Raw genomic sequence first — 26,764 nt, 5'->3', positions numbered from 1 at the left:
TAATTCCAAGTTGATCGCAGCAGGAAATTTTTTAGCAGTTGGGCAAAACCATCTGGACTGCAGGGGGGCAGATATAACATTTGCAGAGAGAGTTAGATTTGGGTGGGTTATTTTGTTTCTGTGTAGGGTAAATACTGGCTGCTTTACTTTTAGACTGCAATTTAGATTGCAGATTTAACTCACCACACCCAAATCTAACTCTCTCTGCACATGTTAAATCTGCCTCCCCTGCAGTGCACATGGTTTTGCCCAACTGCTAACAAACTTGCTGCTGCGATCAACTTGGAATTTCCCCCAATAAGCGGACTATGACACAAATATGAGGATAAAGTATACAATCTAGGGTAAAAAGGCAAAAGATCCATTACAAGTGACCTGCACCATGCATCATTTGCTTAATTTGTGACTTTGGGCCTAATTCAGCATGGATCGCAATAGTAAAGTGAACTAATTGCACAGTGATTGATGGGAGGTGAGCGTTTAAGGGTGGTAACATGGTGTTTTGTGGGAGTGGTGGCAAAAACGCAGGCGTGTCATGGTCGTTTGGCAGGCAGGTCTCTGACATCATCTGCGATCACTTGCATGCAACAACATGTGCAGATTTGTGGATGCTCTGGCTTCACAGAGATTGAATTGACCTCTACGATATTCTGGATTTTGTGTATGGATTGCAATGTATATGCAACTGCATATGCATCGCAAACACTGCAGTGGGCGTCTTTTTTCCATTTCTAGGTGACAACAACCTGTGCGATTCTTTGCGATTGAGTTTGCAAAAAGATCGCAATTTTAGTAGCAATAGTGATTCATGCTGAATTAGGGCTTTTATACCAATTGCTTTGCTGCAAGAATACGTATCCTTAGTACCTAGGATAGGACACTGTAAGGAAAGTAAGAGGCAAAATCTAAGCAGTCTTTGTAAAAATGCAAAAGACTGGTCTGATATGAGTTACCTACACCATGTGTTGCTATGCTTTATCTGCAACTTACAAAGTAACAATGATCTTTCTAACATTCCAGAGGCACTGTTTGGGAGAGCACCATTTGCATCCAGATCATTCTCAGAACTGGAGGAGAAAATCCGAAGTGTCCGGACAATTGAGGTAATAAATGAGAAGAGTGTTCTTACAGAGAATAAAATAAGAATATTCTGAATAGTGACACGTTTACTGCACTCTTCTCAGGAGAGGAATTTCTGTTATCAATCTTTTAAAATAATTTGCAGACAGTTTTTTTGAAAAACTTACGGCTATGTTTTACTGACATGTCATTATGCTATATTAAAGTGTGTTCAGACAGTCATGTCATTGTACAGCATCTACTGTACAATGAAAGCAGGCCATGGATGACCCTAACCTGATGTAACCCTACTTAATCAAAGGGATATATAATAAGCTTCCGCTATCGGGTTCAGACCTGAACACAACACAATTGGTAGTCTGGACATATGTTATTGGGGGTCAGCAAAGAGGTATCTGGAAGATCCCTCTCGGAAAATAATTGTGTTGTCAGTAGACAGTAGGCTACTAACACTATCGGAAGATGGCATAAGCTTCTGGAGCATGGTAAATCTGACCGTTTAGCAGCCTCCAAAGACACTTATATTGGAGATGCGCTATATGGACAAAAGTATTCAGATGCCTGACCATTGCACAAACAGGGACTGTAATGACATTGTATTTAAATACATATACTTTAATATGGAGTTGGCACCACTTTTGAAGCTATTACAACTTTTCTTAGAAGGCTTTCCACAAGATTTTGGAGTGTTTCTGTGGGAATTTCATTCTGTAAAACATTTATGAGGTCAGGCACTTATGTTGAATGAGTAGACCTGGCTTGCAATCTCTGTTCCAGTTCATCCCAAAGGTGCTCAATGGGGTTTAGGTCAGTGCTCTGTGTGGGCCAGTCAGATTCTTCCACACCAAACTCATCAAACCATGGGGCAGATGTATTAACCTGGAGAAGGCATAGGGAAGAGATAAACCAGTGATAAGTGCAAGGTGATAAACGCACCAGCCCATCAGCTCCAATATGTAAATTACCAGGAGCTGATTGGCTGGTGCGTTTATCACCTTGCACTTATCACTGGTTTATCACTTTATGCCGTCTCCAGGCATAATACATTTGCCCCCATGTTTTTATAGTCCTTTCTTTGTGCACTGGGGCACAGTCATGTTGGAATAGAAAACGGACTTCCCCAAACTGTTGCCACAAAGTTGGAAGCATAGCATTGTTCAACACGTCTTGGTATGCTTAAGCATTAAGATTGCCCTTCACTGGAGATAAGGGGCCTAGCCCAAATCCTGAAGAACAGCCCCACACTATTATCCCTCCTCCACCAAACTTCATAGTTGGCATAATGCAGTCAGGTAGGTAACGTTCTCCCGCCATCCGCTAAACCCAGACTCTCCTTCTGACTGCCAAACGGAGAAGCGTGATTTGTCACTCCACAGAACATGTTTCCACTGCTCCACAGTCCAGTGTCAGTGTGATGTACACAACTCCATCTGACACTTGGCATTGGACTTGCTCAGCCATGGGAACCCATTCCATTAAGTTCCCGCAGCACAGTTTTTGTGCTTACATTAATGCCAGTGTGAGTTTGGAATTCTTCAGATATGGAATCAGCAGTGCGTTGGTGACTTTTACGAACCTTAGCAATTGTTGACCCCGCTCTGTGACTTAACATGGTCTTCTGCCGTTCCTAAACCCTTCCATTTTCTAATAATATCACTTACAGTTGACCGTGGAATATCCAGCAGGGATGAAATTTCACGAACCACCTAATTGCACAGGTGGCATCCAATCACTGTACCACACTGGAAGTCACTGAGCTCTTCAGAACGACCCATTTTATATCACAAATATTTGCAAATGAAGATTGCATAGCTAGGTGCTTGATTTTATACACCTGTGGCAATGGGTCTGATTGAGGCACCTGTATTCAATAATTAACAGGTGTGGCCCCCTCCTTGTTATATCTAGGCTGGTTACTGGGAATTTGCTGCAAAATAACTATGGTAACTTTGCCTCTTAGAATTATTTGTGCAGTTGTGTGGCGCTCTGTATTATTATGAACACAGGAATCTGTTAGTGTGGCTGAAGAACCTCGCCAAGAGAATTTGAGGTTAATGCAAATAATGGCACTTCCATGAGTTAGGATTCTGAAGATGTGGCCAAATGCTAAACCAAACTCAAAACATAAATGATTATTTCATGTGTAATTAAGAGGGGTCTATGAGATCAAATCCTTTCTACACATAAATTACCAGGAATAAAAGCAGATGTGCTCCAGTGACCGCGCCCTGTGAATGATCACTTTTAGCCTCAGGTGCTATCAGTGAATGACTGTCACAAGTAGATGAGTCAGTGTGCTGTTGTCACAAATGATAGATTGCTGGTTAGTTTAGCCTGGTGTTTAAATGCCACTTTTACAGATATTTACCTGTTACTACTATACTGTTATCTGTGCATGCTATGATAGTAAGAGTGCTGGTATTAAAACATAAATATCTATTGTACACTGCTTAAAATGCCCACTTCTTGACTGACTTTTTTTTTTTTTTTTTGCGCACACAGTTTATTCCTTTCACTCTCTATGGTCTCTTGTCTGTAGCTCCCAGCAAGACCGCGGGTCTCACCTGAATGCCGGGATCTACTTCAGCGGCTCTTGGAGAGAGACCCAGATCAGCGTATCTCTTTCCCAGATTTCTTCAACCACTCATTTGTAGACTTGGAGCACATGCCTTGTGCAGAGTCTCTGGAGAAAGCCGTGAGTAGCATTTCAGTGATCTGCCCCCTGCCTCTATCACCCCCCAAACCTTTTGTTCTCTGTGTATTGTATAAATGTAGCAATATCCACTTTCACAAATTGGTTATCTTCTGTATTTTCTGGTTTACTGTTCCAATGGTCTTCTATGGCCACTGTTTCCCTCTCTCCATGTCCTTCTGTTGATCTTTGCCTTCTGTAAACAGGCGTCTCTGGTGGTAAAGGCAGTAGAGAAAGATGGAGCAGGAGAGCACTCAGCCGCCCTCACTCTGTACTGCCGAGCCATGGAATACTTCATCCCTGCCCTGCACTGTGAGTGTGTGCCTAGAAATGTACTGCATGAACGTATTATACATATATATTTATAATATAACATCTATTATACGTATCCCTTCTTTTGAAGGCAAGATTGCCTGGAAACGTCATTGTCTTTTTGAAATAATGGGGCAGCTGTATAAAGCCTGGAGAAGTGATAAGTGCAAGGTGATAATGCACCAGCCAATCAGCTCCTAACTGTACATATTGGAGCTGATTGGCTGGTTCGTTATCACCTCACACTTTTCACTTCTTTCTCACTTCTCCAGGCTTTATACATCTGCCCCAATGTGGAAGACATTACATTTTTAAAATGTTCACCATCAACTGTGAGAAAAATGGTGCAATAACCCATTGGCAGCCAATGAAACCTTCATTTAGTAAACTGTACTAGAGCGCTTACAGATAGATTCCAGTTGCATTGGGCAGTAGCATATTTTCTGTACATTTACCTTTGGAGCGGTTTTACATAAAAATCCCCCAACATGTTCTGTATAGCTCTTCTATGTGAATATGACGGGTTCACTACGGCTGGCCGGCGGTCGGGCTCCCGGCGACCAGCATACCGGCGCCGGGAGCCCGACCGCCGGCTTACCGCCAGTGTGGCGAGCGCAAATGAGCCCCTTGCGGGCTCGCTGCGCTCGCCACGCTACGGGCACGGTGGCGCGCTACGCGCGCCACTCTATTTTATTCTCCCTCTATGGGGGTCGTGGACCCCCACGAGGGAAAATAAGTGTCGGTATGCCGGCTGTCGGGCTCCCGGCGCCGGTATACTGAGCGCCGGGAGCTCGACCGCCGGCATACAGAAGACCACCCGAATATGACAAGATCGGGACAGAATGCTCTTCCATAGGTCACTGTGTGAAAAGGGAGGTGCAGCATATAGCTACAGTTTGGCAAATGACACCAAGTATCTGAGTAGTAGCTGTAGACTACATTACTACTTCAACATGGTTAGCTGTACAACAGATATTTATCAATGTTCCCTGACAGGTTTTGTGCAGATATTATGGGGTATATGCAATTGCGGTCGAATTCCCGAAATTGTCAAATTTCGGGACTTTTTCGCCAAAAAAAAAAAATCGACAGTGCAATTCAGTACTTTCCGTCAAAAAAACGGACTTTCAAAATTCGACTTTTTGAAATTCGACTTTTGTCAAATTCGACTTTTCTGCAATGATACAAGTGCTGCAATTCGACCAAAGTATATTCAATTGAAGTTTGGAAATTCGACAACAGTGCTTTTAGACAGTAAATTCGTCATTTTCAATCCGCCACACTTTGGTGGGTGAAACTAATAAAAAAATTTAAAAACATGTTTTTTTTGTGTTTTTTTTTCTTGGTAATAGCATATCTATTTATATTAGAAGGGATTAGGTACTTGGTTTGTCTTTTTTGGAGGCACAAGTATTATTTATATATTTATAAAAATAATATATATATATTTTTTTTTTTAGATGGAATGGTAAAATCCCAGAAAAAAATGGCGTGGGGTCCCCCCTCCAAAGCATAACCAGCCTCGGGCTCTTCGAGCCGGTCCTGGTTCTAAAAATCCGGGGGAAAAATGGACAGGGGATCCCCCGTATTTTTAAAACCAGCACCGGGCTCTGCGCCTGGTGCTGGTGCAAAAAATACGGGGGACAAAAAGAGTAGGGGTCCCCCGTATTTTATACACCAGCATCGGGCTCCACTCGCTGGACAGATAATGCCACAGCCGGGGGTCACTTTTATACAGTGCCCTGCGGCCGTGGCATTAAATATCCAACTAGTCACCTCTGGCCGGGGTACCCTGGGGGAGTGGGGACCCCTTCAATCAAGGGGTCCCCCCCCAGCCACCCAAGGGCCAGGGGTGAAGCCCGAGGCTGTCCCCCCCCATCCAAGGGCTGCGGATGGGAGGCTGATAGCCTTGAGGAAAATGACATGAATATTGTTTTTCCCAGTAGTACTACAAGTCCCAGCAAGCCTCCCCCGCAAGCTGGTACTTGGAGAACCACAAGTACCAGCATGCGGGAGAAAAACGGGCCCGCTGGTACCTGTAGTACTACTGGGAAAAAAATACCCAAATAAAAACAGGAGACACACACCTTGATAGTAAAACTTTATTGCACACCTGCCGACACACACATACTTACCTATGTTGACACAAAGTAGTCGGTCCTCTTCTCCAAGTAGAATCCACGGGTACCTGAAAATAAAAGATAATTATACTCACCTGATCCAGGGTCCAGAGATAAATCCTCGTACTTGTCAAAACAACAAAACGAACACCCGACCAGCGGACTGAAAGGGGTCCCATGTTGACACATGAGACCCCTTTCCACGAATGCAGACACCCCCGTGACAGCTGTCATTGACTTGTACTTGACACGGTGTGTGTCTCCTGTTTTTATTTGGGTATTTTTTTTCCAGTAGTACTACAGGTACCAGCGGGCCCGTTTTTCTCCCGCATGCTGGTACTTGTGGTTCTCCAAGTACCAGCTTGCGGGGGAGGCTTGCTGGGACTTGTAGTACTACTGGGAAAAACAATATTCATGTCATTTTCCTCAAGGCTATCAGCCTCCCATCCGCAGCCCTTGGATGGGGGGGACAGCCTCGGGCTTCACCCCTGGCCCTTGGGTGGCTGGGGGGGGACCCCTTGATTGAAGGGGTCCCCACTTCCCCAGGGTACCCTGGCCAGGGGTGACTAGTTGGATATTTAATGCCACGGCCGCAGGGCACTGTATAAAAGTGACCCCCGGCTGTGGCATTATCTGTCCAGCTAGTGGAGCCCGATACTGGTGTAAAAAATACGGGGGACCCCTACTCTTTTTGTCCCCCGTATTTTTTGCACCAGCACCAGGCGCAGAGCCCGGTGCTGGTTTTAAAAATACGGGGGATCCCCTGTCCAATTTCCCTCCGGATTTTTAGAACCAGGACCAGCTCGAAGAGCCCGAGGCTGGTTATGCTTTGGAGGGGGGACCCCACGCCATTTTTTTTCGGGTTTTTCCCGTTTTTTTTAAATCGCAGCAAAATCCATCAAATCGGCCGTTTTTGGGCTGCGGGACTGTCGAATCCGTTTTCCATTGAATATGGTGAATTTCGGCAACCACTTGCCGAAATTGGACGGTCGAATTGTGTCTAATTTAAAAACGGCGATAATTTGCCGCGATTCGCCGCTAATTGCATATACCCCTATGAATTATACTTTTATTAAAAATAGTTTAGGTGACAATGGTATTGTTACATTGGTTTCTGTGGGGGAGAGACTAGAAGATAGGATTACTGTTTTTCCTTTAATATTGTACTTTATTATATTCCACTAGCTGTTCCACCCATTCTTCGCACGGTAGTTTCTGATTTTCATGGTTGTAAATATAAATGAGTGTTAAAAATTTGGTAAATCTATAGAGCTGCAAGTTTTAGACCTTCTTAATGTAAGTAAATATTAATCCATGGTTCTTGGCGTTACCCAAGTGGCACCTGTAGACAATACGGTAAAAAGTGACGGGACCACTTTTGTAGTTTATTAAATTCTACCCACTGGAGGTGCAATCCAAATTTTGATCTGATTGTCCGTTTGGGCGTTATCGTTCACGCAACACAAGCCACGCATCGGTAATCATGTCATTATGTCCCTCCCCTTAGGGGAGGTTTATTAAAACTCTAATTTCGTAGTTTTCCTATTTTCCACCTGAAGAATACCTATCTTAAATTTCATCTTCCCAACATATAGGGAAGGAAGAGAATTAGTGACGAGTCAGTCAATCAGTGAGTGAGTAAGGGCTTTCGCATTTATTTATATGGAATCAAAATCAGCTTTATTGGCCAGGTATACTTGCGTATAGTAGGAATTTGTCTTCGGTTTGCTATACAACATCCAAGTAGGTAACAGATAAGCGGGGTTGGGGGGGGGGGGGGGGGTCAGTAAATGTTCAGGAGTTCAGCAGGCGGACCGCTTGAGGAAAGAAACTTTTGAGGCTTCTGATGGACCCGGCCCTGTAACGCCTGCCTGAAGGAAGCAAGTTAAACATGCTGTGGCCGGCGTGTTGCTGGTCCTTTACTATCTTCGTTGCCTGCTTTTTAGCTCTAGACAGGTACAGGTCCTGGACAGAGGGAAGGTCGGCCCCGATAATCTTCTCTGCGGTTCTGACCACCTTTTGGAGCCTACATCTGTCCCTCGCGCTGGCAGAGCTGTACCATACCAGTACCGAGGAGCACAGTACCGACTCCACAATCGCAGAGTAGAAGAGGAGCAGAAGCTTCTGTGGGATGTTGAACTTCCTTAGTTGCCTAAGGAAGAACAACCTCTGCTGCACTTTCCTGACAGTGGCGTCAGTGTTGGACACCCATTTAAGGTCCCGTTAGATTGTGGTACCCAGGAACTTGAAGGAATCCACTAGCGATACCACACTGTCAGCTATCATTAGGGGTGGTATTCATGTGACCGCCGGTCAGCTGACCGACAGTCACATGACCTCCTCCGTGAGCCCGACGGCTCACTATCCCGATGGTCGGCATGCCGACCAACAGGGACTATTTTAACTCGTGGGTGTCCACGACACCCATAGAGTGGGAATAGAACCCGTGGCGATCGCAGGTCGCCACCAAGCCCGCAAGGAGCTTGCTGCACTCGCCCCTCCCCACCGGCATCCCGGCGTCGGTATGCTGCCGGGATCCCGGCGTCGGTAAGGTGACCGGCGGTCAGGAGACCGCCGGTCACCAGTACTACACCCATCATTAGCAGAGGTGCACTAGCTGACTTCTTCCTGATGTCCACTATCATCTAGACAGTTTTGAGGGGGTTGAGCTCAAGGTTGTTGTGGCTGCACCACTGGGCCAACCGGTCTACTTCCCATCTATAGGCGATTCACCCCCGTCCTTGATGAGGCTGATAATGATGGTGTCATCTGCAAATTTGATGATCTTTACTGATTGCGCCTCTGAGGTGCAGTCATTTGTGTAATGGGAGAATAGCAGGGGCGAGAGGACACAGCCTGAGGGACCGCACTTGAGAGGTGAATTCCCCCGCTTTCACCACCTGTGTCCTAGCTGTCAGAAAGTCTACTATCCAGGAACAGGTAGCTTCAGGGACCCCTAGCTGAAGTAATTTGGGGTGGAGGATGCTGGGGACGATTGTATTGAAGGCCGAGCTGAAATCGACAAATAGGACCCCTTGCATAGGAACCGGGAATGTCTAGGTGTTTTAGAATGTAGTGTTGTAGGCCCAGGTTGAGTGCATCCTCGACACACCAATTCGATCGATAGGCGAACTGTAGATAATCTGATGTGTTATATCCCCTTTCCACATTGTTTTATGTTTAAATACTAGGATGCATTTACTTATTGCCACAATAAAATATGCCTTTTTTTTAGGATATGTGTAAGGTAGTCTTTTTAGTTTTAAACTTCAAGTTTGTTGTAAAGACAAGAATAGTCACAGCAAATTCCAGAACATAAAGGGGGATATTCAATTGTTTGAAAAGTTGGTTGGGTGTCTGTTTCTTCATGTCTATTAGATAGGATAAAACAGACTCCCAACTGACTTTTCAAACAATTGAATACCCTCCAAAGAATCCAAATAAAACAATCTGTAAAACAGACAGGCTACACATTCTGACTAGTGGATAAGCATTGAAAATGCATGTGAAATTAAAAAGTCACTTTTATAGTGGCAATTGTAACGGAATATTGTATGGGTGAAGAAACAAGAAAAGAATAACGAGGGGGGGGGGGGGGGTTATGGCTACAGGGAGATGGGGAAGTGCCTTAGCAAGTTAGTCTGTTTTTAGTTTCCTTATTGATGGTGGAAATTATCTATCTGAAGAGGATAGGGAAATACTGTGAGTATATAACTCTAAGAAAGTGCTGCAAAAGCAACATATCCAAATGAAACACCCCTGTCTAATGCGTACCTGTTGTCTTCTGTACTTCCCACGCCACAGCAGGGAGATAGGTGTTCCCTAAAACCCAACACCATAAATGACACAATATATAAAATAATGTCTATTTTATTAATCAGGAACTCTTCTACAATGCTGATTCACCTTTGCAAGTATTTAGCAATAATGTTTCACGCTATAATATATTTTAGTTACAATTAGAAATATTTTTTTTTATCTATTCATGGAAACTTTTTCAAATATGCAGTATACAGAATTGGGTAGGGAAAAAAATATAAATGGTACAAGGGCCACAAAGCACAGTCAAGAACTAAACAGAAGCATAAAAAAGTGCCATAAAATGATACAAGCAAACTTCTGTAATAGTTGCGAAGTTTGTGGAATGGGTCAGGATAGTAGGGAATTTAGAGGAAAGTCTGGCATTTTAATACCAGTGATAGGTTTGCTCAGGTCGTTACAGTTTGAATTTAAATGTATCACATAATTTCATAAGATTCTACCGAAAATTAATTCTTGAATAGCTTACTATAACTAATGTGAGCAGACTACGGGTGACTTTAACTACTTCTAAGGTTAATACCACCAAAATACAGCAATCTTACACGCAGGGTATTTTAGAACTTTAAATTACCTTCAGTTAATTTTCATTCGGTGATGAATTATACCTCTAAACATCAACATCATACTCTTATCATACTTCTTATCATACTTCGTAAACACTATACCAAGGCTAATCCTGATAGTCCTGCCTGGCCAGGCCTTTGTGCACTTTCCAGGGGTTGAAATGGTTAACATAACATGGATCTTTAAGTAAATAAACTCTTTGTATTCCTGCCTCTGATACTTAAGTCTGAGTGGTGAAAGCAATGTTTGACACAACCGAGGGTTTCCACTATACTCCTGCGGTCGATTCCAACCCTGGTACCACCTGTCAGCTTCCGCAGCCACCAGCCAGTCCCTACTTATGCCCAGTTAATGTCTCTGCTGCTATGCTACAAAGGCTGTTTGGGCTTGTACCTATTCAGCCAAATAGTAATCCCGAAAACAGAAATATAGGACTGGTGCAAGTTTTGAAATGTGTATGTGGAAAAGACATACAGGTTGAGTATCCCTTATCCAAAATTCGGTATTTACTTACAACCTGGAGTGGCTTTATCTGTGCATTCAGCAATGCCTAGGTCTGTCTTGTATGACAGTAAAAAGTAAGAATAACTGATATAGGGGGAGGTGTATCATTACTTGGAGAGAGATAAAGTACCAACAAACCAGCTACTTATTGTCATTTTTCAAACACAGCCTGTAATAGTGTTCATTCTAGCACCCTGCACCTTTCAAATCCTGTGCAGTTCCTGTTTCCTGCTTGGGGTGTCGCTCTCTGCTCTGGTGCTTCTCAGCACACACAGGTCTGTATCACAGCACTGAGTAACAGTTCAGAGTGTGCTGAGAAGCATCACAGCAGAGAGCGACACCCCAGGTAGGAAAGAGGAACTGCACGGATTTTGAAAGTTGCAGGGTGCTAGAATGAACACTACTGTAACATGGCAGTTAGGAGCTGAGTACTTTATCTCTCTCTAAGCTTTGATAAATCTGTCCCTTAGTGAGGAAATATTGGCAATAAGAATCTAGACACACTGCACTGAAACACGGCTCAAGTGATAAATTAAATCACATGTTAATCATTTGCCAGAATGTTCTACAAAGTAATAAAGTTTAGGGCATGTTTAGTTTCTATAGAAATAGTGTGCCCGTTCAAAGTATCTTTTTTATTTAAATAGCATATTGTTAACACCAGTGATTCATGTAAGCTGCTGAGGTCATGGTTCTCTCCACTGTGTTAAATGTCATTTATTTATTGTCCTTTTAGTTAATTTAAACTATATTGCTTTTTTATTACTATATAAACAATTCACACATAAAAAAAATAATCTAACATAAACATTAATTTAGGATGAAGAATAGTTAAGGGAGATGAGTGGACAAGGTGCACATTAAAATAAAAACTAGCAACATACGGCATGACTGTGCCCTCAAAGGGAGTAGCAGTCACAATGGTGTATCTACCATAGGTGCAGGGAGTGCTTTCCTGTCACTGTTTCACGTGTTATATACATTTTTCACCAATGGGTGGTACATAGGGGCTCTTAGAAACTTTTTCCTTGGGGCCCACAATATATCTAGTTATGCTCCTGGACCTGCTCATTGTAATGTGGAATAAAACAGGAGGGCATTATAATGTTACATAATATAAAGTTAGGGCACTGTAATGTGACACAATTGGAGGTACTATGTTGCATAATGTGTACTGGCAGCCCTACAATGTGAGTAACGTGAACTAAGGCACTACTATGGTTCAGAAAATGAAGTAGGGTACTACTATGGGGCATAGCATTAACAACTACTGCAGAGAGGTGTCCCTCTAGAAGCATTCGGACAAATGGCGTCCACAAAGTTCCCATGGCACCCATAAAGGTCTTTCTATGCCACTGATACATTAGACTCTATGAGGGTAATTCAATTGATATCGCTGCCCGATCTCCCGTCTACAGTGACAGGAGATTACATTGGTGATACTCAATTGATGCTATTCATCGCACCCATTAGACCCGACTAAACTAATGGGCGCAAAATGAAAAATCCCATTTGAGTGCTCAAACGGGTCACTTTTAGCGCATTTAGGCTCGCCACCCCCAGGTGGCGAACTAGGGCAATACTATAGTTCAGAAAATTAAATAGGGCATAACATTAACTACTGCGGAGACGATTCTCTTTAGAAGTATTGGGACAGGGGCCCCTTAAAAATGTTGCTATGGGGCCCACAAAGTTCTGGCTACGCCCCTGCACAGTCATAATATATTATAAGACAATTGAACGCAATGACCAAGTTTTACTTTCAGAAAGTAAAATTGACAATAAAATTACCTATCCCTCCGTCTCAGCATACATCCACTGACCATGGGGTATAGTGAGGGTTGAGGATCCAGCACTTAATAGGTTAACCTTTTAGGGTATATAAACTCCACTTTTGTTCTGCAAAATCCAGTTTTCATGATAAAAAAAAAGGCTTTTATCACGACCCGAGAAGAGCCGCTATTCAATTGTCTATGAAAAATTACCTGTGATGATTCTCCATAGGTTTTAACAGAATTTTTTTTTTTTTTTTTTACCACCTCTGAGCAGATGAAAAGTTTGGGAAAATCCCTATTTTAAGATACAAATTTTGGTATTTGGTTCAGAACCCTGGTACACCCCCTTTCTCTGACGTCCTAGTGGATGCTGGGAACTCCGTAAGGACCATGGGGAATAGACGGCTCCGCAGGAGACTGGGCACATCTAAAGAAAGATTTAGGACTATCTGGTGTGCACTGGCTCCTCCCCCTATGACCCTCCTCCAAGCCCCAGTTAGATTTCTGTGCCCGGCTGAGCTGGATGCACACTAGGGGCTCTCCTGAGCTCCTAGAAAGAAAGTATAGTTTAGGTTTTTTATTTTACAGTGAGACCTGCTGGCAACAGGCTCACTGCACCGAGGGACTAAGGGGGGGAGTAGAAGCGAACCTACCTAAGTGTTGGTAGCTTGGGCTTCTTAGGCTACTGGACACCATTAGCTCCAGAGGGATCGAACACAGGACCCGACCTCGTCGTCCGTTCCCGGAGCCGCGCCGCCGTCCCCCTTACAGAGCCAGAAGCAAGAAGGTCCGGAAAATCGGCGGCTGAAGACTTCTGTCTTCTCCAAGGTAGCGCACAGCACTGCAGCTGTGCGCCATTGCTCCTCATGCACACCACACACTGCGGTCACTGATGGGTGCAGGGCGCTGGGGGGGGGGGGGCGCCCTGAGCAGCAATAAATAGCACCTTGGCTGGCAAACTGACACCATATATAGCCCCAGAGGCTATATAGGTGTATATTACCCCTGCCAGAATAACACAAAAAGCGGGAGAAAGCCCGCCGAAAAAGGGGCGGAGCCATCTCCCTCAGCACACTGGCGCCCTTTTCCCTCACAGCTCAGCTGGAAGGATCGCTCCCTGGCTCTCCCCTGCAGTCCTGCACTACAGAAAGGGTTAAAAAGAGAGGGGGGCACAAAAATTAGGCGCAGTATATTATAATAATGCAGCTATAAGGGAAAACACTCTCTATAGCTGATATCCCTGTGATATATAGCGCTCTGGTGTGTGCTGGCATACTCTCCCTCTGTCTCCCCAAAGGGCTTTGTGGGGTCCTGTCCTCTGTCAGAGCATTCCCTGTGTGTGTGCTGTGTGTCGGTACTGCTGTGTCGACATGTATGATGAGGAAAATGATGTGGAGGCGGAGCAAATGCCTGTGAATGTGATGTCACCCCCTGCGGGGACGACACCTGTGTGGATGGACTTATGGAAGGTGTCAACTCCTTACACAAAAGGTTTGACGACATAGGACAGCCGGCTACTCAGCTTGTGCCTGTTCCAGCGTCTCAAATGTCATCAGGGGCTTTAAAACGCCCGCTACCTCAGGTGACAGACACAGATGTCGACACGGATACCGACTCCAGTGTCGACGACGATGAGACTAGTGTACCCTCCAATAGGTCCACCCGTTACATGATTGAGGCAATGAAAAATGTACTACACATTTCTGATAATACCCCAGGTACCACAAAAAAGGGTATTATGTTTGGTGAGAAAAAACTACCTGTAGTTTCTCTATCGTCCTAGTGGATGCTGGGGTTCCTGAAAGGACCATGGGGAATAGCGGCTCCGCAGGAGACAGGGCACAAAAAGTAAAGCTTTAGGATCAGGTGGTGTGCACTGGCTCCTCCCCCTATGACCCTCCTCCAAGCCTCAGTTAGATTTTTGTGCCCGGCCGAGAAGGGTGCAATCTAGGTGGCTCTCCTAAAGAGCTGCTTAGAAAAGTTTAGCTTAGGTTTTTTATTTTACAGTGAGTCCTGCTGGCAACAGGATCACTGCAACGAGGGACTTAGGGGAGAAGAAGTGAACTCACCTGCGTGCAGGATGGATTGGCTTCTTTGGCTACTGGACATTAGCTCCAGAGGGACGATCACAGGTACAGCCTGGATGGTCACCGGAGCCTCGCCGCCGGCCCCCTTGCAGATGCTGAAACAAGAAGAAGGTCCAGAATTGGCGGCATGAAGACTCCTCAGTCTTCTTAAGGTAGCGCACAGCACTGCAGCTGTGCGCCATTTCCTCTCAGCACACTTCACACGGCAGTCACTGAGGGTGCAGGGCGCTGGGAGGGGGGCGCCCTGGGAGGCAATGAAAACCTATTTTTGGCTAAAAATACCTCACATATAGCCTCCGGGGGCTATATGGAGATATTTAACCCCTGCCAGAATCCGTTAAGAGCGGGAGACGAGGCCGCCGAAAAAGGGGCGGGGCCTATCTCCTCAGCACACAGCGCCATTTTCCCTCACAGAAAGGCTGGAGGGAAGGCTCCCAGGCTCTCCCCTGCACTGCACTACAGAAACAGGGTTAAAACAGAGAGGGGGGGCACTAATTTGGCGTTAGAAATATATAAAAAAGATGCTATAAGGGAAAACACTTATATAAGGTTGTCCCTATATAATTATAGCGTTTTTGGTGTGTGCTGGCAAACTCTCCCTCTGTCTCTCCAAAGGGCTAGTAGGTCCTGTCCTCTATCAGAGCATTCCCTGTGTGTGTGCTGTGTGTCGGTACGTGTGTGTCGACATGTATGAGGACGATGTTGGTGAGGAGGCGGAGAAATTGCCTGTAATGGTGATGTCACTCTCTAGGGAGTCGACACCGGAATGGATGGCTTATTTAGGGAATTACGTGATAATGTCAACACGCGGCAAGGTCGGTTGACGACATGAGACGGCCGACAAACAATTAGTACCGGTCCAGACGTCTCAAAAACACCGTCAGGGGTTTTAAAACGCCCGTTTACTTTAGTCGGTCGACACAGACACAGACAGGGACACTGAATCCAGTGTCGACGGTGAATAAACAAACGTATTCCTTATTAGGGCCACACGTTAAGGGCAATGAAGGAGGTGTTACATATTTCTGATACTACAAGTACCACAAAAGAGGGTATTATGTGGGATGTGAAAAAACTACCGTAGTTTTTCCTGAATCAGATAAATTAAATGAAGTGTGTGATGATGCGTGGGTTCCCCCCGATAGAAAATATGGGCGGTATACCCTTTCCCGCCAGAAGTTAGGGCGCGTTGGGAAACACCCCTTAGGGTGGATAAGGCGCTCACACGCTTATCAGAACAAGTGGCGGTACCGTCTATAGATAGGGCCGTCCTCAAGGAGCCAGCTGACAGGAGGCTGGAAAATATCATAAAAAGTATATACACACATACTGGTGTTATACTGCGACCAGCGATCGCCTCAGCCTGGATGTGCAGAGCTGGGGTGGCTTGGTCGGTTTCCCTGACTAAAAATATTGATACCCTTGACAGGGACAGTATTTTATTGACTATAGAGCATTTAAAGGATGCATTTCTATATATGCGAGATGCACAGAGGGATATTTGCACTCTGGCATCAAGAGTAAGTGCGATGTCCATATCTGCCAGAAGATGTTTATGGACACGACAGTGGTCAGGTGATGCAGATTCCAAACGGCACAAAGGTGTATTGCCGTATAAAGGAAGAGGAGTTATATGGGGTCGGTCCATCGGACCTGGTGGCCACGGCAACTGCTGGAAAATCCACCGTTTTTACCCTAAGTCACATCTCTGCAGAAAAAGACACCGTCTTTTCAGCTTCAGTCCTTTCGTCCCTATAAGAGTCATATCTGCCCAGGGATAGAGGAAAGGGAAGAAGACTGCAGCAGGCAGCCCATTCCCAGGAACAGAAGCGTTCCACCGCTTCTGACAAGCTCTCAGCAGGACGCTGAGACCGTACAGGACCCCTGGATCCTACAAGTAGTATCCCAGGGGTACAGATTGGAATGTCGAGACGTTTCCCCTGCGCAGGCTCCTGAAGTCTGCTTTACCAAGGTCTCCCTCCGACAAGGAGGCAGTATGGGAAACAATTCACGAGCTGTATTCCCAGCAGGTGATAATTAAATTACCCCTCCTACAACAAGAAAAGGGGTATTATTCCACACTATATTGTGGTACTGAAGCCAGAAGGCTAGGTGAGACCTATTCTAAATCTAAAAAAATTTGAACACTTACAAAGGTTCAAATCAAGATGGAGTCACTCAGAGCAGTGATAACGAACCGGGAAGAAGGGGACTATATGGTGTCCCGAGACATCAGGGATGCTTACCTCCATGTCCCAAATTTGCCCTTATCACTAAGGGTACCTCAGGTTCGTGGTACAGAACTGTCACTATCAGTTTCAGACGCTGCCGTTTGGATTGTCCACGGCACCCCGGGTCTTTACCAAGGTAATGGCCGAAATGATGGTTCTTCTTCGAAGAAAAGGCGTCTTAATTATCCCTTACTTGGACGATCTCCTGATAAGGGCAAAGTCCAGGGAACAGTTGGAGGTCGGAGTAGCACTATCTCGGATACTGTTACAACAGCAGGGGTGGATTCTAAATATTCCAAATTCGCAGCTGATCCCGACAACAAGTCTCCTGTGCTTAGGGATGATTCTGGACACAGTCCAGAAAAAGGTGTTTCTCCCGGAAGAGAAAGCCAGGGAGTTATCCGAGCTAGTCAGGAACCTCCTAAAATCAGTGCATCATTGCACAAGGGCCATGGTAAAAAAATGGTGACTTCCTTCGAAGCAATTCCAGTCGGCAGATTTCATGCAAGAACTTTTCAGTGGGATCTGCTGGACAAATGGTCCGGATCGCATCTTCAGATGCATCAGCGGATAACCCTATATCCAAGGACAAGGGTGTCTCTCCTGTGGTGGTTACAGAGTGCTCATCTTCTAGAGGGCCGCAGATTCGGCATTCAGTTTTGGATGTTGGTGACCACGGAGGCCAGCCCGAGAGGCTGGGGAGCAGTCACACAAGGAAAAAATTTCCAGGGAGTGTGATCAAGTCTGGAGACTTTTCTCCACATAAATATAGCTAAGGGTAAATTTATAATGCTCTACGCTTAGCAAGACCTCTGCTTCAAGGTCAGCCGGTATTGATCCAGTGGGATAAAACATCACGGCAGTCGCCCACGTAAATAGACAGGGCGGCACAAGAAGCAGGAGGGCAGTGGCAAAAACTGCAAGGACTTTTCGCTGGGCGGAAAATCATGTGATAGCACTGTCAGCAGTGTTTCATTCCGGGAATGGAAACTGGGAAGCAGACTTCCTCAGTAGGCACGACCTCCACCCGGCAGAGTGGGAACTTCATGGGGAAGTTTTCCACATGATTGTAAACCGTTGGGAATTACCAAAGGTGGACATGATGGCGTCCCGTCTGAACAAAAAACGGGACAGGTATTGCGCCAGGTTAAGAGACCCTCAGGCAATAGCTGTGGACGTTCTGGTAACACCGTGGGTGTACCAGTCGGTGTATGTGTTCCATCCTCTGCTTTTCATACCTAAGGTACTGAGAATTATAAGACGTAGAGGAGTAAGAACTATACTCATGGCTCCGGATTGGCCAAGAAGGACTTGGTACCCGGAACTTCAAGAGATGCTCACAGAGGACTTATGGCCTCTGCCGCTAAGAAGGGACTTGTTTCAGCAAGTACCATGTCTGTTCCAAGACTTACCGCAGCTGCGTTTGACGGCATGGCGGTGGAACGCCGGATCCTAAGGGAAAAGGCATTCAGGAAGAGGTCATTCCTACCCTGGTCAAAGCCAGAAAGGAGGTGACCGCACAACATTATCACCACATGTGGCGAAAATATGTTGCGTGGTGTGAGGCCAGGAAGGCCCCACGAAGAAATTTCAACTCGGTCGATTCCTGCATTTCCTGCAAACAGGGGTGTCTATGGGCCTCAAATTGGGGTCCATTAAGGTTCAAATTTCGGCCCTGTCGATTTTTCTTCCAGAAAGAATTGGCTTCAGTTCCTGAAGTCCAGAAGTTTGTCAAGGGAGTATTGCATATACAACCCCCTTTTGTGCCTCCAGTGGCACTGTGGGATCTCAACGTAGTTCTGGGATTCCTCAAAACACCTTGGTTTAAAACCAGTCAAATCTGTGGATTTGAAGCATCTCACATGAAAAGTGAACATGCTCTTGGACCTGGCCTGGACCAGGCGAGTGTAAAATTGGTGGTTTTTTTCTCAAAAAAGCCCATATCTGTTTGTCCATTCGGACAGGGCAGAGCTGCGGACTCGTCCCCAGTTCTCTCCCTAAGGTGGTGTCAGTGTTTCACCTGAACCAGCTTATTGTGGTGTCTTGCGCCTACTAGGGACTTGGAGGACTCCAAGTTGCTAGATGTGGTCAGGGCCCTGAAAATATAGGTTCCAGGACGGCTGGAGTCAGGAAAACTGACTTGCTGTTATCCTGTATGCACCCAACAAACTGGGTGCTCTTGCTTCTAAGCAGACTTTTGCTAGTTGGATGTGTAGTACAATTCAGCTTCCACATTCTGTGGCAGGCCTGCCACAGCCAAAATATGTAAATGCCCATTCCACAAGGAAGGTGGGCTCATCTTGGGCGGCTGCCCGAGGGGTCTCGGCTTTACAACTTTGCCGAGCGGCTATTTAGTCAGGGGCAAACACGTTTGTAAACTCCTACAAATTTGATAACCTGGCTAAGGAGGACCTGGAGTTCTCTCATTCGGTGCTGCAGAGTCATCCGCACTCTCCCGCCCGTTTGGGAGCTTTGGTATAATCCCCATGGTCCTTTCAGGAACCCCAGCATCCACTAGGACGATAGAGAAAACAAGAATTTACTTACCGATAATTCTATTTCTTGGAGTCCGTAGTGGATGCTGGGCGCCCATCCCAAGTGCGGATTATCTGCAATACTTGTACATAGTTACAAAAATCGGGTTATTATTGTTGTGAGCCATCTTTCAGAGGCTCCGCTGTTATCATACTGTTAACTGGGTTCAGATCACAGGTTGTACAGTGTGATTGGTGTGGCTGGTATGAGTCTTACCCGGGATTCATAAATCCTTCCTTATTGTGTACGCTCGTCCGGGCACAGTATCCTAACTGAGGCTTGGAGGAGGGTCATAGGGGGAGGAGCCAGTGCACACCACCTGATCCTAAAGCTTTACTTTTTGTGCCCTGTCTCCTGCGGAGCCGCTATTCCCCATGGTCCTTTCAGGAACCCCAGCATCCACTACGGACTCCGAGAAATAGAATTATCGGTAAGTAAATTCTTATTTTTTCCTGCATCTGAGAAATTAATATGAGGTGTGTGAGGAAGCGTGGACTTCCCCCGATAAGAAATTGATAATTTCTAAGCAGCGTACCCTTTTCCGCCAGAGGATAGGTCACGTTGGGAAATACCCCCTAGGGTAGATAAAGCGCTGACACGCTTATTAAAAAAGGTGGCACTACCGTCTCCGGATACGGCCGCCCTAAAGGAACCTGCTGATAGAAAGCAGGAAACTACCCTTAAAGCTATATACACACACACGGGCATTATATTGAGACCAGCTATTGCCTCGGCATGGAGGTGCAGTGCGGCAGCTGCGTGGTCAGATTCCCTGTCGGATAATACTATGGATAGGGACAATATTTTGCTGACAATAGAGCATATAAAAGACGCTGTCTTATACATGCGTGATTCACAGAGGGATATTTGCCGGCTGGCATCACAAATAAGCGCTATGTAAAAGCGATGCTGATTCAAGAAAGCACTGTATTATCAGGTACAGTCCTTTCGGCCCCAGAAAAGCAAGAGGGCTGGAGGCTCATCTTTTCTGCCAAGAGGAAAAGGTAGAGGGAAAAAGCTGCACACACAGCTAGTTCCCAAGAGCAGAAGTCCTCCCCTGCGTCCGGTAAGTCCACAGCATGACGCTGGGACTGCTCAGGCGGACCCGGGTACGGTGGGGGCCCGTCTCAAAAATTTCAGCGCACAGTGGGCTCTCTCACAGGCGGATCCCGGGGTTCTTCAAACAGTATCTCAGGGGTACAGGCTGGAATTCGAGACGTCTCCCCCCTGCCGTTTCCTAAAATCTGCCTTACCGGCAACTCCCTCTGCCAGGGAGGCAGTGTGGTGGTTATCTAAAAACTGTATTCACTGCAAGTGATTGTCAAGGTACCCCTCCTTCAACAAGGAAAGGGTTACTATTCCACAATGTTTGTGGTACCGAAACCGGAAGGTTCGGTGAGACCCATATTAAATTTAAAATCCTTGAACACATATATCAAAAGATTCAAGTTCAAGATGGAATCGCTCAGGGCGGTTATTGCGAACCTGGACGAGGGGGATTACAGGGTCTCTCTGGACATCAGGGATACTTACCTGCATGTCCCCATTTACCCTCCTCACCAGGAGTACCTCAGGTTTGTGGTACAGGACTGTCACTATCAGTTCCAGACGCTGCCGTTTGGGTTATCCCCGGCACCGAGGGTCTTTACCAAGGTAATGGCCGACATGATGATACTCCTTCGCAAGAAGGGAGTTTTTAATTATCCCGTACTTGGACGATCTCCTGATAAAGGCAAGGTCCAAGGAACAGTTGGTAGTGGGGGTAGCACTTTCTTGGGAAGTGCGGCAACAGCACGGCTGGATTCTCAATATTCCAAAGTCACAGCTGGTCCCGACGACACGTCTTCTGTTCCTGGGAATGATTCTGGACACAGACCAGAAAAAAGTGTTTCTTCCAGTGGAAAAAGCCGAGGAGTTGTCATCTCTAGTGAGAGACCTCCTAAAACCGGGACAGGTGTCGGTAAAATCATGTGTTAGCACTGACAGCAGTGTTCATTCCGGGAGTGGACAACTGGGAAGCAGACTTCCTCAGCAGGCACGACCTCCACCCGGGAGAATGGGGACTTCATCCAGAAGTCTTCCAAATGCTGGTAAACCGTTGGGAAAGACCACAGGTGGACATGATGGCGTCCCGCCTCAATAAAAAGATATTGCGCAAGGTCAAGTTACCCTCAGGCGATCGCTGTGGACGCTCTAGTAACACCGTGGGTGTACCGGTCGGTTTATGTGTTTCCTCCTCTGCCTCTCATTCCCAAGGTACTGAGAATAATACGAAGGCGAGGAGTGAAAACTATACTCGTGGTTCCGGATTGGCCAAGAAGAGCTTGGTACCCGTAACTTCAAGAGATGCTTTCAGAGGACCCTTGGCCTCTGCCGCTCAGACAGGACCTGCTGCAGCAGGGGCCCTGTCTGTTCCAAGACTTACCGCGGCTACGTTTGACGGCATGGCGGTTGAACACCGGATCCTGAAGGAAAAGGGCATTCCGGAGGAAGTCATCCCTACCCTGATCAAAGCCAGGAAGGATGTCACCGCAAAACATTATCACCGCATTTGGCGGAAATATGTTGCTTGGTGTGAGGCCAGGAAGGCCCCAACGGAGGTGACGTTGGGCCTCAAATTGGGGTCCATTAAGGTCCAGATTTCGGCCCTTTCGATTTTCTTCCAGAAAGAACTGGCTTCACTGCCTGAAGTTCAGACTTTTGTCAAAGGAGTTCTGCATATTCAGCCTCCTTTTGTGCCCCCAGTGGCACCTTGGGATCTCAATGTGGTTTTGGAGTTCCTGAAATCACATTGGTTTGAACCACTTAAGACTGTGGATTTGAAATATCTCACGTGGAAAGTGGTCATGCTGTTGGCCCTGGCTTCGGCCAGGCGTGTGTCAGAATTGGCGGCTTTGTCCTATAAAAGCCCTTATCTGATTTTCCATATGGATAGGGCAGAGTTGAGGACTCGTCCTCAGTTTCTCCCGAAGGTGGTATCAGCGTTTCACTTGAACCAGCCTATTGTGGTGCCTGCGGCTACTAGGGACTTGGAGGATTCCAAGTTACTGGACGTAGTCAGGGCCCTGAATATTTATGTTTCCAGGACGGCTGGAGTCAGGAAAACTGACTCGCTGTTTATCCTGTATGCACCCAACAAACTGGGTGCTCCTGCTTCTAAGCAGACTATCGCGCGCTGGATTTGTAGCACTATTCAGCTGGCGCATTCTGCAGTGGGACTACCGCAGCCTAAATCTGTAAAAGCCCATTCCACAAGGAAGGTGGGCTCATCTTGGGCGGCTGCCCGAGGGGTCTCGGCTTTACAACTTTGCCGAGCTGCTACTTGGTCAGGGGCAAACACGTTTGCAAAATTCTATAAATTTGATACCCTGGCCGAGGAGGACCTGGAGTTCTCTCATTCGGTGCTGCAGAGTCATCCGCACTCTCCCGCCCGTTTGGGAGCTTTGGTATAATCCCCATGGTCCTTACGGAGTTCCCAGCATCCACTAGGACGTCAGAGAAAATAAGAATTTACTCACCGGTAATTCTATTTCTCGTAGTCCGTAGTGGATGCTGGGCGCCCATCCCAAGTGCGGATTGTCTGCAATACTTGTAAATAGTTATTGTTACACAAATCGGGTTGTTATTGCGAGCCATCTGTTCAGAGGCTCCTTTTGTTATCATACTGTTAACCGGGGTTCCTATCACGAGTTATACGGTGTGATTGGTGTGGCTGGTATGAGTCTTACCCGGGATTCAAAATCCTTCCTTATTGTGTCAGCTCTTCCGGGCACAGTGTCCTAACTGAGGCTTGGAGGAGGGTCATAGGGGGAGGAGCCAGTGCACACCAGATAGTCCTAAATCTTTCTTTAGATGTGCCCAGTCTCCTGCGGAGCCGTCTATTCCCCATGGTCCTTACGGAGTTCCCAGCATCCACTACGGACTACGAGAAATAGAATTACCGGTGAGTAAATTCTTATTTTAATGACTAATCAGACACTTAGAGGTTTTTAATTACCCACTAATTATGTCATTTTTTTACTTTTTGAGAAAAATGCATATAACAGCCATTTGACCCAATTTAATTACCACAATTACTTTTATTATGACCACTGTTGCACTTCTATACTGTTATATTATTTTGGCTTTTTTGGGGTACAGGCAGATTTCCTCATTTCCATGTACACTTTCCTCTAGTTTTGCCTGCAAGGATTCGCCTGAATCTTGTTTCCTGATAATGCTGATTTGATTACCTTATAACCTTCACAATTATGGGTAAGAGACACAGTACGCAATTGGCGTATGGGGTACCGTAAGGGTACGCACTTAGCGTAGCATACGCTCGGCCGTGATCGAGACGCACATGCGGCACGCTCGCTCACAGCTTAATGCGTGGTGTCGAGCACGCTATAGGCGAGCGACTACCGTAATGCTACGCTACCAGCGTAGCGGACGCTCGAGACCACGAGGAGATCACGAGCGGCGCAGACGCTCACAAGATGACAATCAGTAAACCTTGAATGTAACACACAGAAAGGATACTCTTATACTGTAAATCTTGTACTGAAACACTGTAGCGATATAACACTGCTTAACCTTGTTAACACTAAAGCTGTTTGAGCGATCGTGCCGCTCCTATTACCCACTGCAATGTAATGAACACACGATACCGTGCTAAGGATCCAACACCTTTACTAACAAGCTTTTAGTTATATCGAAAAGAGAAACAGTTAACAAGTCATACACTACAGGCTAACATATAATTCTAACAGGATATCTAGACAGAAATATACACAATAGTAAACAATCGCAAATACAAATACATAGACTAAGAATGAATGGCTAACATTACACGGGTAACAAAGTGGCAACAGAGAAACATACCATACGGGGAACACTCGCAGGCGCAACCAGAATCCAGTCCTCCAATTATCAGCGATAACTGTTGAAGAGAGAGTACTGGCCGGTCTGGGGACAGTGACCCTTATATACACAACATACAGTGTACTTCAAAGGGCCCTACAACCTTATTGTTCATTGGACACAGGAATGTCTCTCTGCACTATAACAAAAGGTCATAGGTGGATTTGAACAGGTGGGCTGTGACTATTTCAAACAGCTCAGGTGGGTGGAAATCTCCGGATTCCCGCCACATGGATAATGAACTGCAAATATAGAATATGTCCAGAAACTACTAATGGCCATAACTACACGCAGGAGCGATTAATCTTTACCTAACCAACACCGGATTATTGCTATTAAAATACTCTTCGGTTAGGTACCAGACACCACTGTTCAACCTTAATCAGACCCTTTGTACCACGCAAAGAGGGATTCCCAAGTCCGTGAACAAGTCACATTAACCAAACTTACAGTTATCATTAAGGGGAACATTATCTATAAAACGAGCTATTTGGTTCTATTATTAAACGATTGAGTCGCCCGCTAGACGCACACAAAGTCTACCGTAAATGCACATACCACGCGCTCGAGCGCATGGCCGAGGCGCCATGGGCGGCTGCGAGTATCCGCACGCACGGGAGAGAATGTGCACGTGCAGCAGGCACGCGCATGAGGTGCATATATGGCAACGTGCAGAGTGATATTTTTCTGACTTTGACAGTCCACCCTTTGGCAGTCATCAATAACTGCCACTTCCTGAAAACAGTTCAAAAAGAGAAAAATATATGTCATGTAAAAATACATTTCTATGATTGGGTAAGGGAGAAGAGAAGAAGGTGGGAAAAAGGTATGACCTAGTGAGATAGTAGAAGCATGTATGTATGAGTCCATGTTTGAGGGGTCATGTATCATCGTGCCGTACGTGTTTTAAATCAAGCTTCGAGGTATTGCGAAGTATACATTTGAATTCCTTCTTATCCCGTATTACGGGTCTGTGGATGGGCTGTCAAACTTTACTGAGCTCTTTTCGGCTTTTGGTTGCAACAAAATGGGGGAGCACATTTTAGTTGATGATACATGAATGGGGGGATATGTGAGTGCTGATATCTGTGCCTATATTCCCTATCGACTATGTGTGTCATTACCTGAAGGTTGTAGAGGTGAAGATAAGAAGCAATTATGGTAAATGCAGTCGTAAACTATGTGAGTTTAATGTACATTTGTTGCTTGAGGTCTTGTCTCGATGTACATGTTGACTGTAGTCTCCCGATGCTTTTGCTATAATTGCTTGAGCAAAAAGCTTTCTCAATGTCCATAGACTTACAATCTTTGAAGTGTTGGGCTATCGTAAAATTTTAGAGTCACTAGGGAAAATGGGGGGTCTATGGCATTGTCCATCAATGGTCTGTGTAAAAGGTTGTCAAATTCTTCTTCCAAGCGGATGTCTTTGTACCTTGGAGGAAAACAAAGGAGAAACGGGTGAAAGAAACGGACCGTGGAATCACATTTTCATCACAACATTGTCTCTACTGTTGGGTCATATATCAAATTAATCGTTGTTAATACAGTGTCCTCGTTCCTTAGACTCATCACCCTGGTATTACTTTTACGCTTCGCTAAAACCCGAACGCATCTAAATATCAGACCGACCAATATGATGACTCCCAAAATACACAAAAGAAATTTCCCTACATCCATGATAATACCTTGGGCCCATTCTCCTAAACCAGAGAACCAATTTCGTGGGTTCAACCATGACACCCAACTGGTCAGCTCATTACCCACAGCAGCAAGGGTGAGATTGTGTTTCCTTCGGAACTCCCATTTTAATTGTAAAATGTCATCCATCTTTTGGTCTATGACCTCGGCTGGGTCCTCCGTGCTGTTTGTAATGTACGTGCAGCACTTGATTCCATATTGAGTTGCCAGGGTTACACAATACCCGCCTGTCACAGCTGTGAGGTAATTGAGAATCATCCTATGCTGAACCAGTTCTGTTTTGTAGGCTTGTAACTCTTTTTCCCAGTGTACCTGAAGGTGTCGTCATACATTTCGGTGATGCTGTCTAATAAATTTGCAAGCGCAGATATATATTTATAATTTATCACTCCTCTAGCGGTACGAGTGATATCTAACGCGAGTAGGAATTGAATCCCGGTGG

The 26,764-nt window shown here is 45.7% G+C and overlaps 1 protein-coding gene across 1 annotated transcript in view; it reads left to right on the top strand.

The window, feature by feature from the left end:
- Nucleotides 1–26,764, top strand: part of ULK3 (unc-51 like kinase 3) — a 103,414-nt gene that overhangs the window by 17,129 nt on the left and 59,521 nt on the right. The window contains exons 6-8 of the mRNA XM_063926376.1: nt 1,021–1,103; nt 3,620–3,775; nt 3,979–4,084. Coding sequence (XP_063782446.1) covers nt 1,021–1,103; nt 3,620–3,775; nt 3,979–4,084 — 345 coding nt within the window. The remainder of the gene's footprint in view (nt 1–1,020; nt 1,104–3,619; nt 3,776–3,978; nt 4,085–26,764) is intronic.

The sequence above is a fragment of the Pseudophryne corroboree genome, chromosome 6, assembly GCF_028390025.1.
Source record: "Pseudophryne corroboree isolate aPseCor3 chromosome 6, aPseCor3.hap2, whole genome shotgun sequence".
NCBI lineage: Eukaryota > Metazoa > Chordata > Amphibia > Anura > Myobatrachidae > Pseudophryne > Pseudophryne corroboree.
The sequence above is the reverse complement of the archived record's forward strand: the minus strand, read 5'-3'. Positions and strand labels throughout refer to the sequence as shown.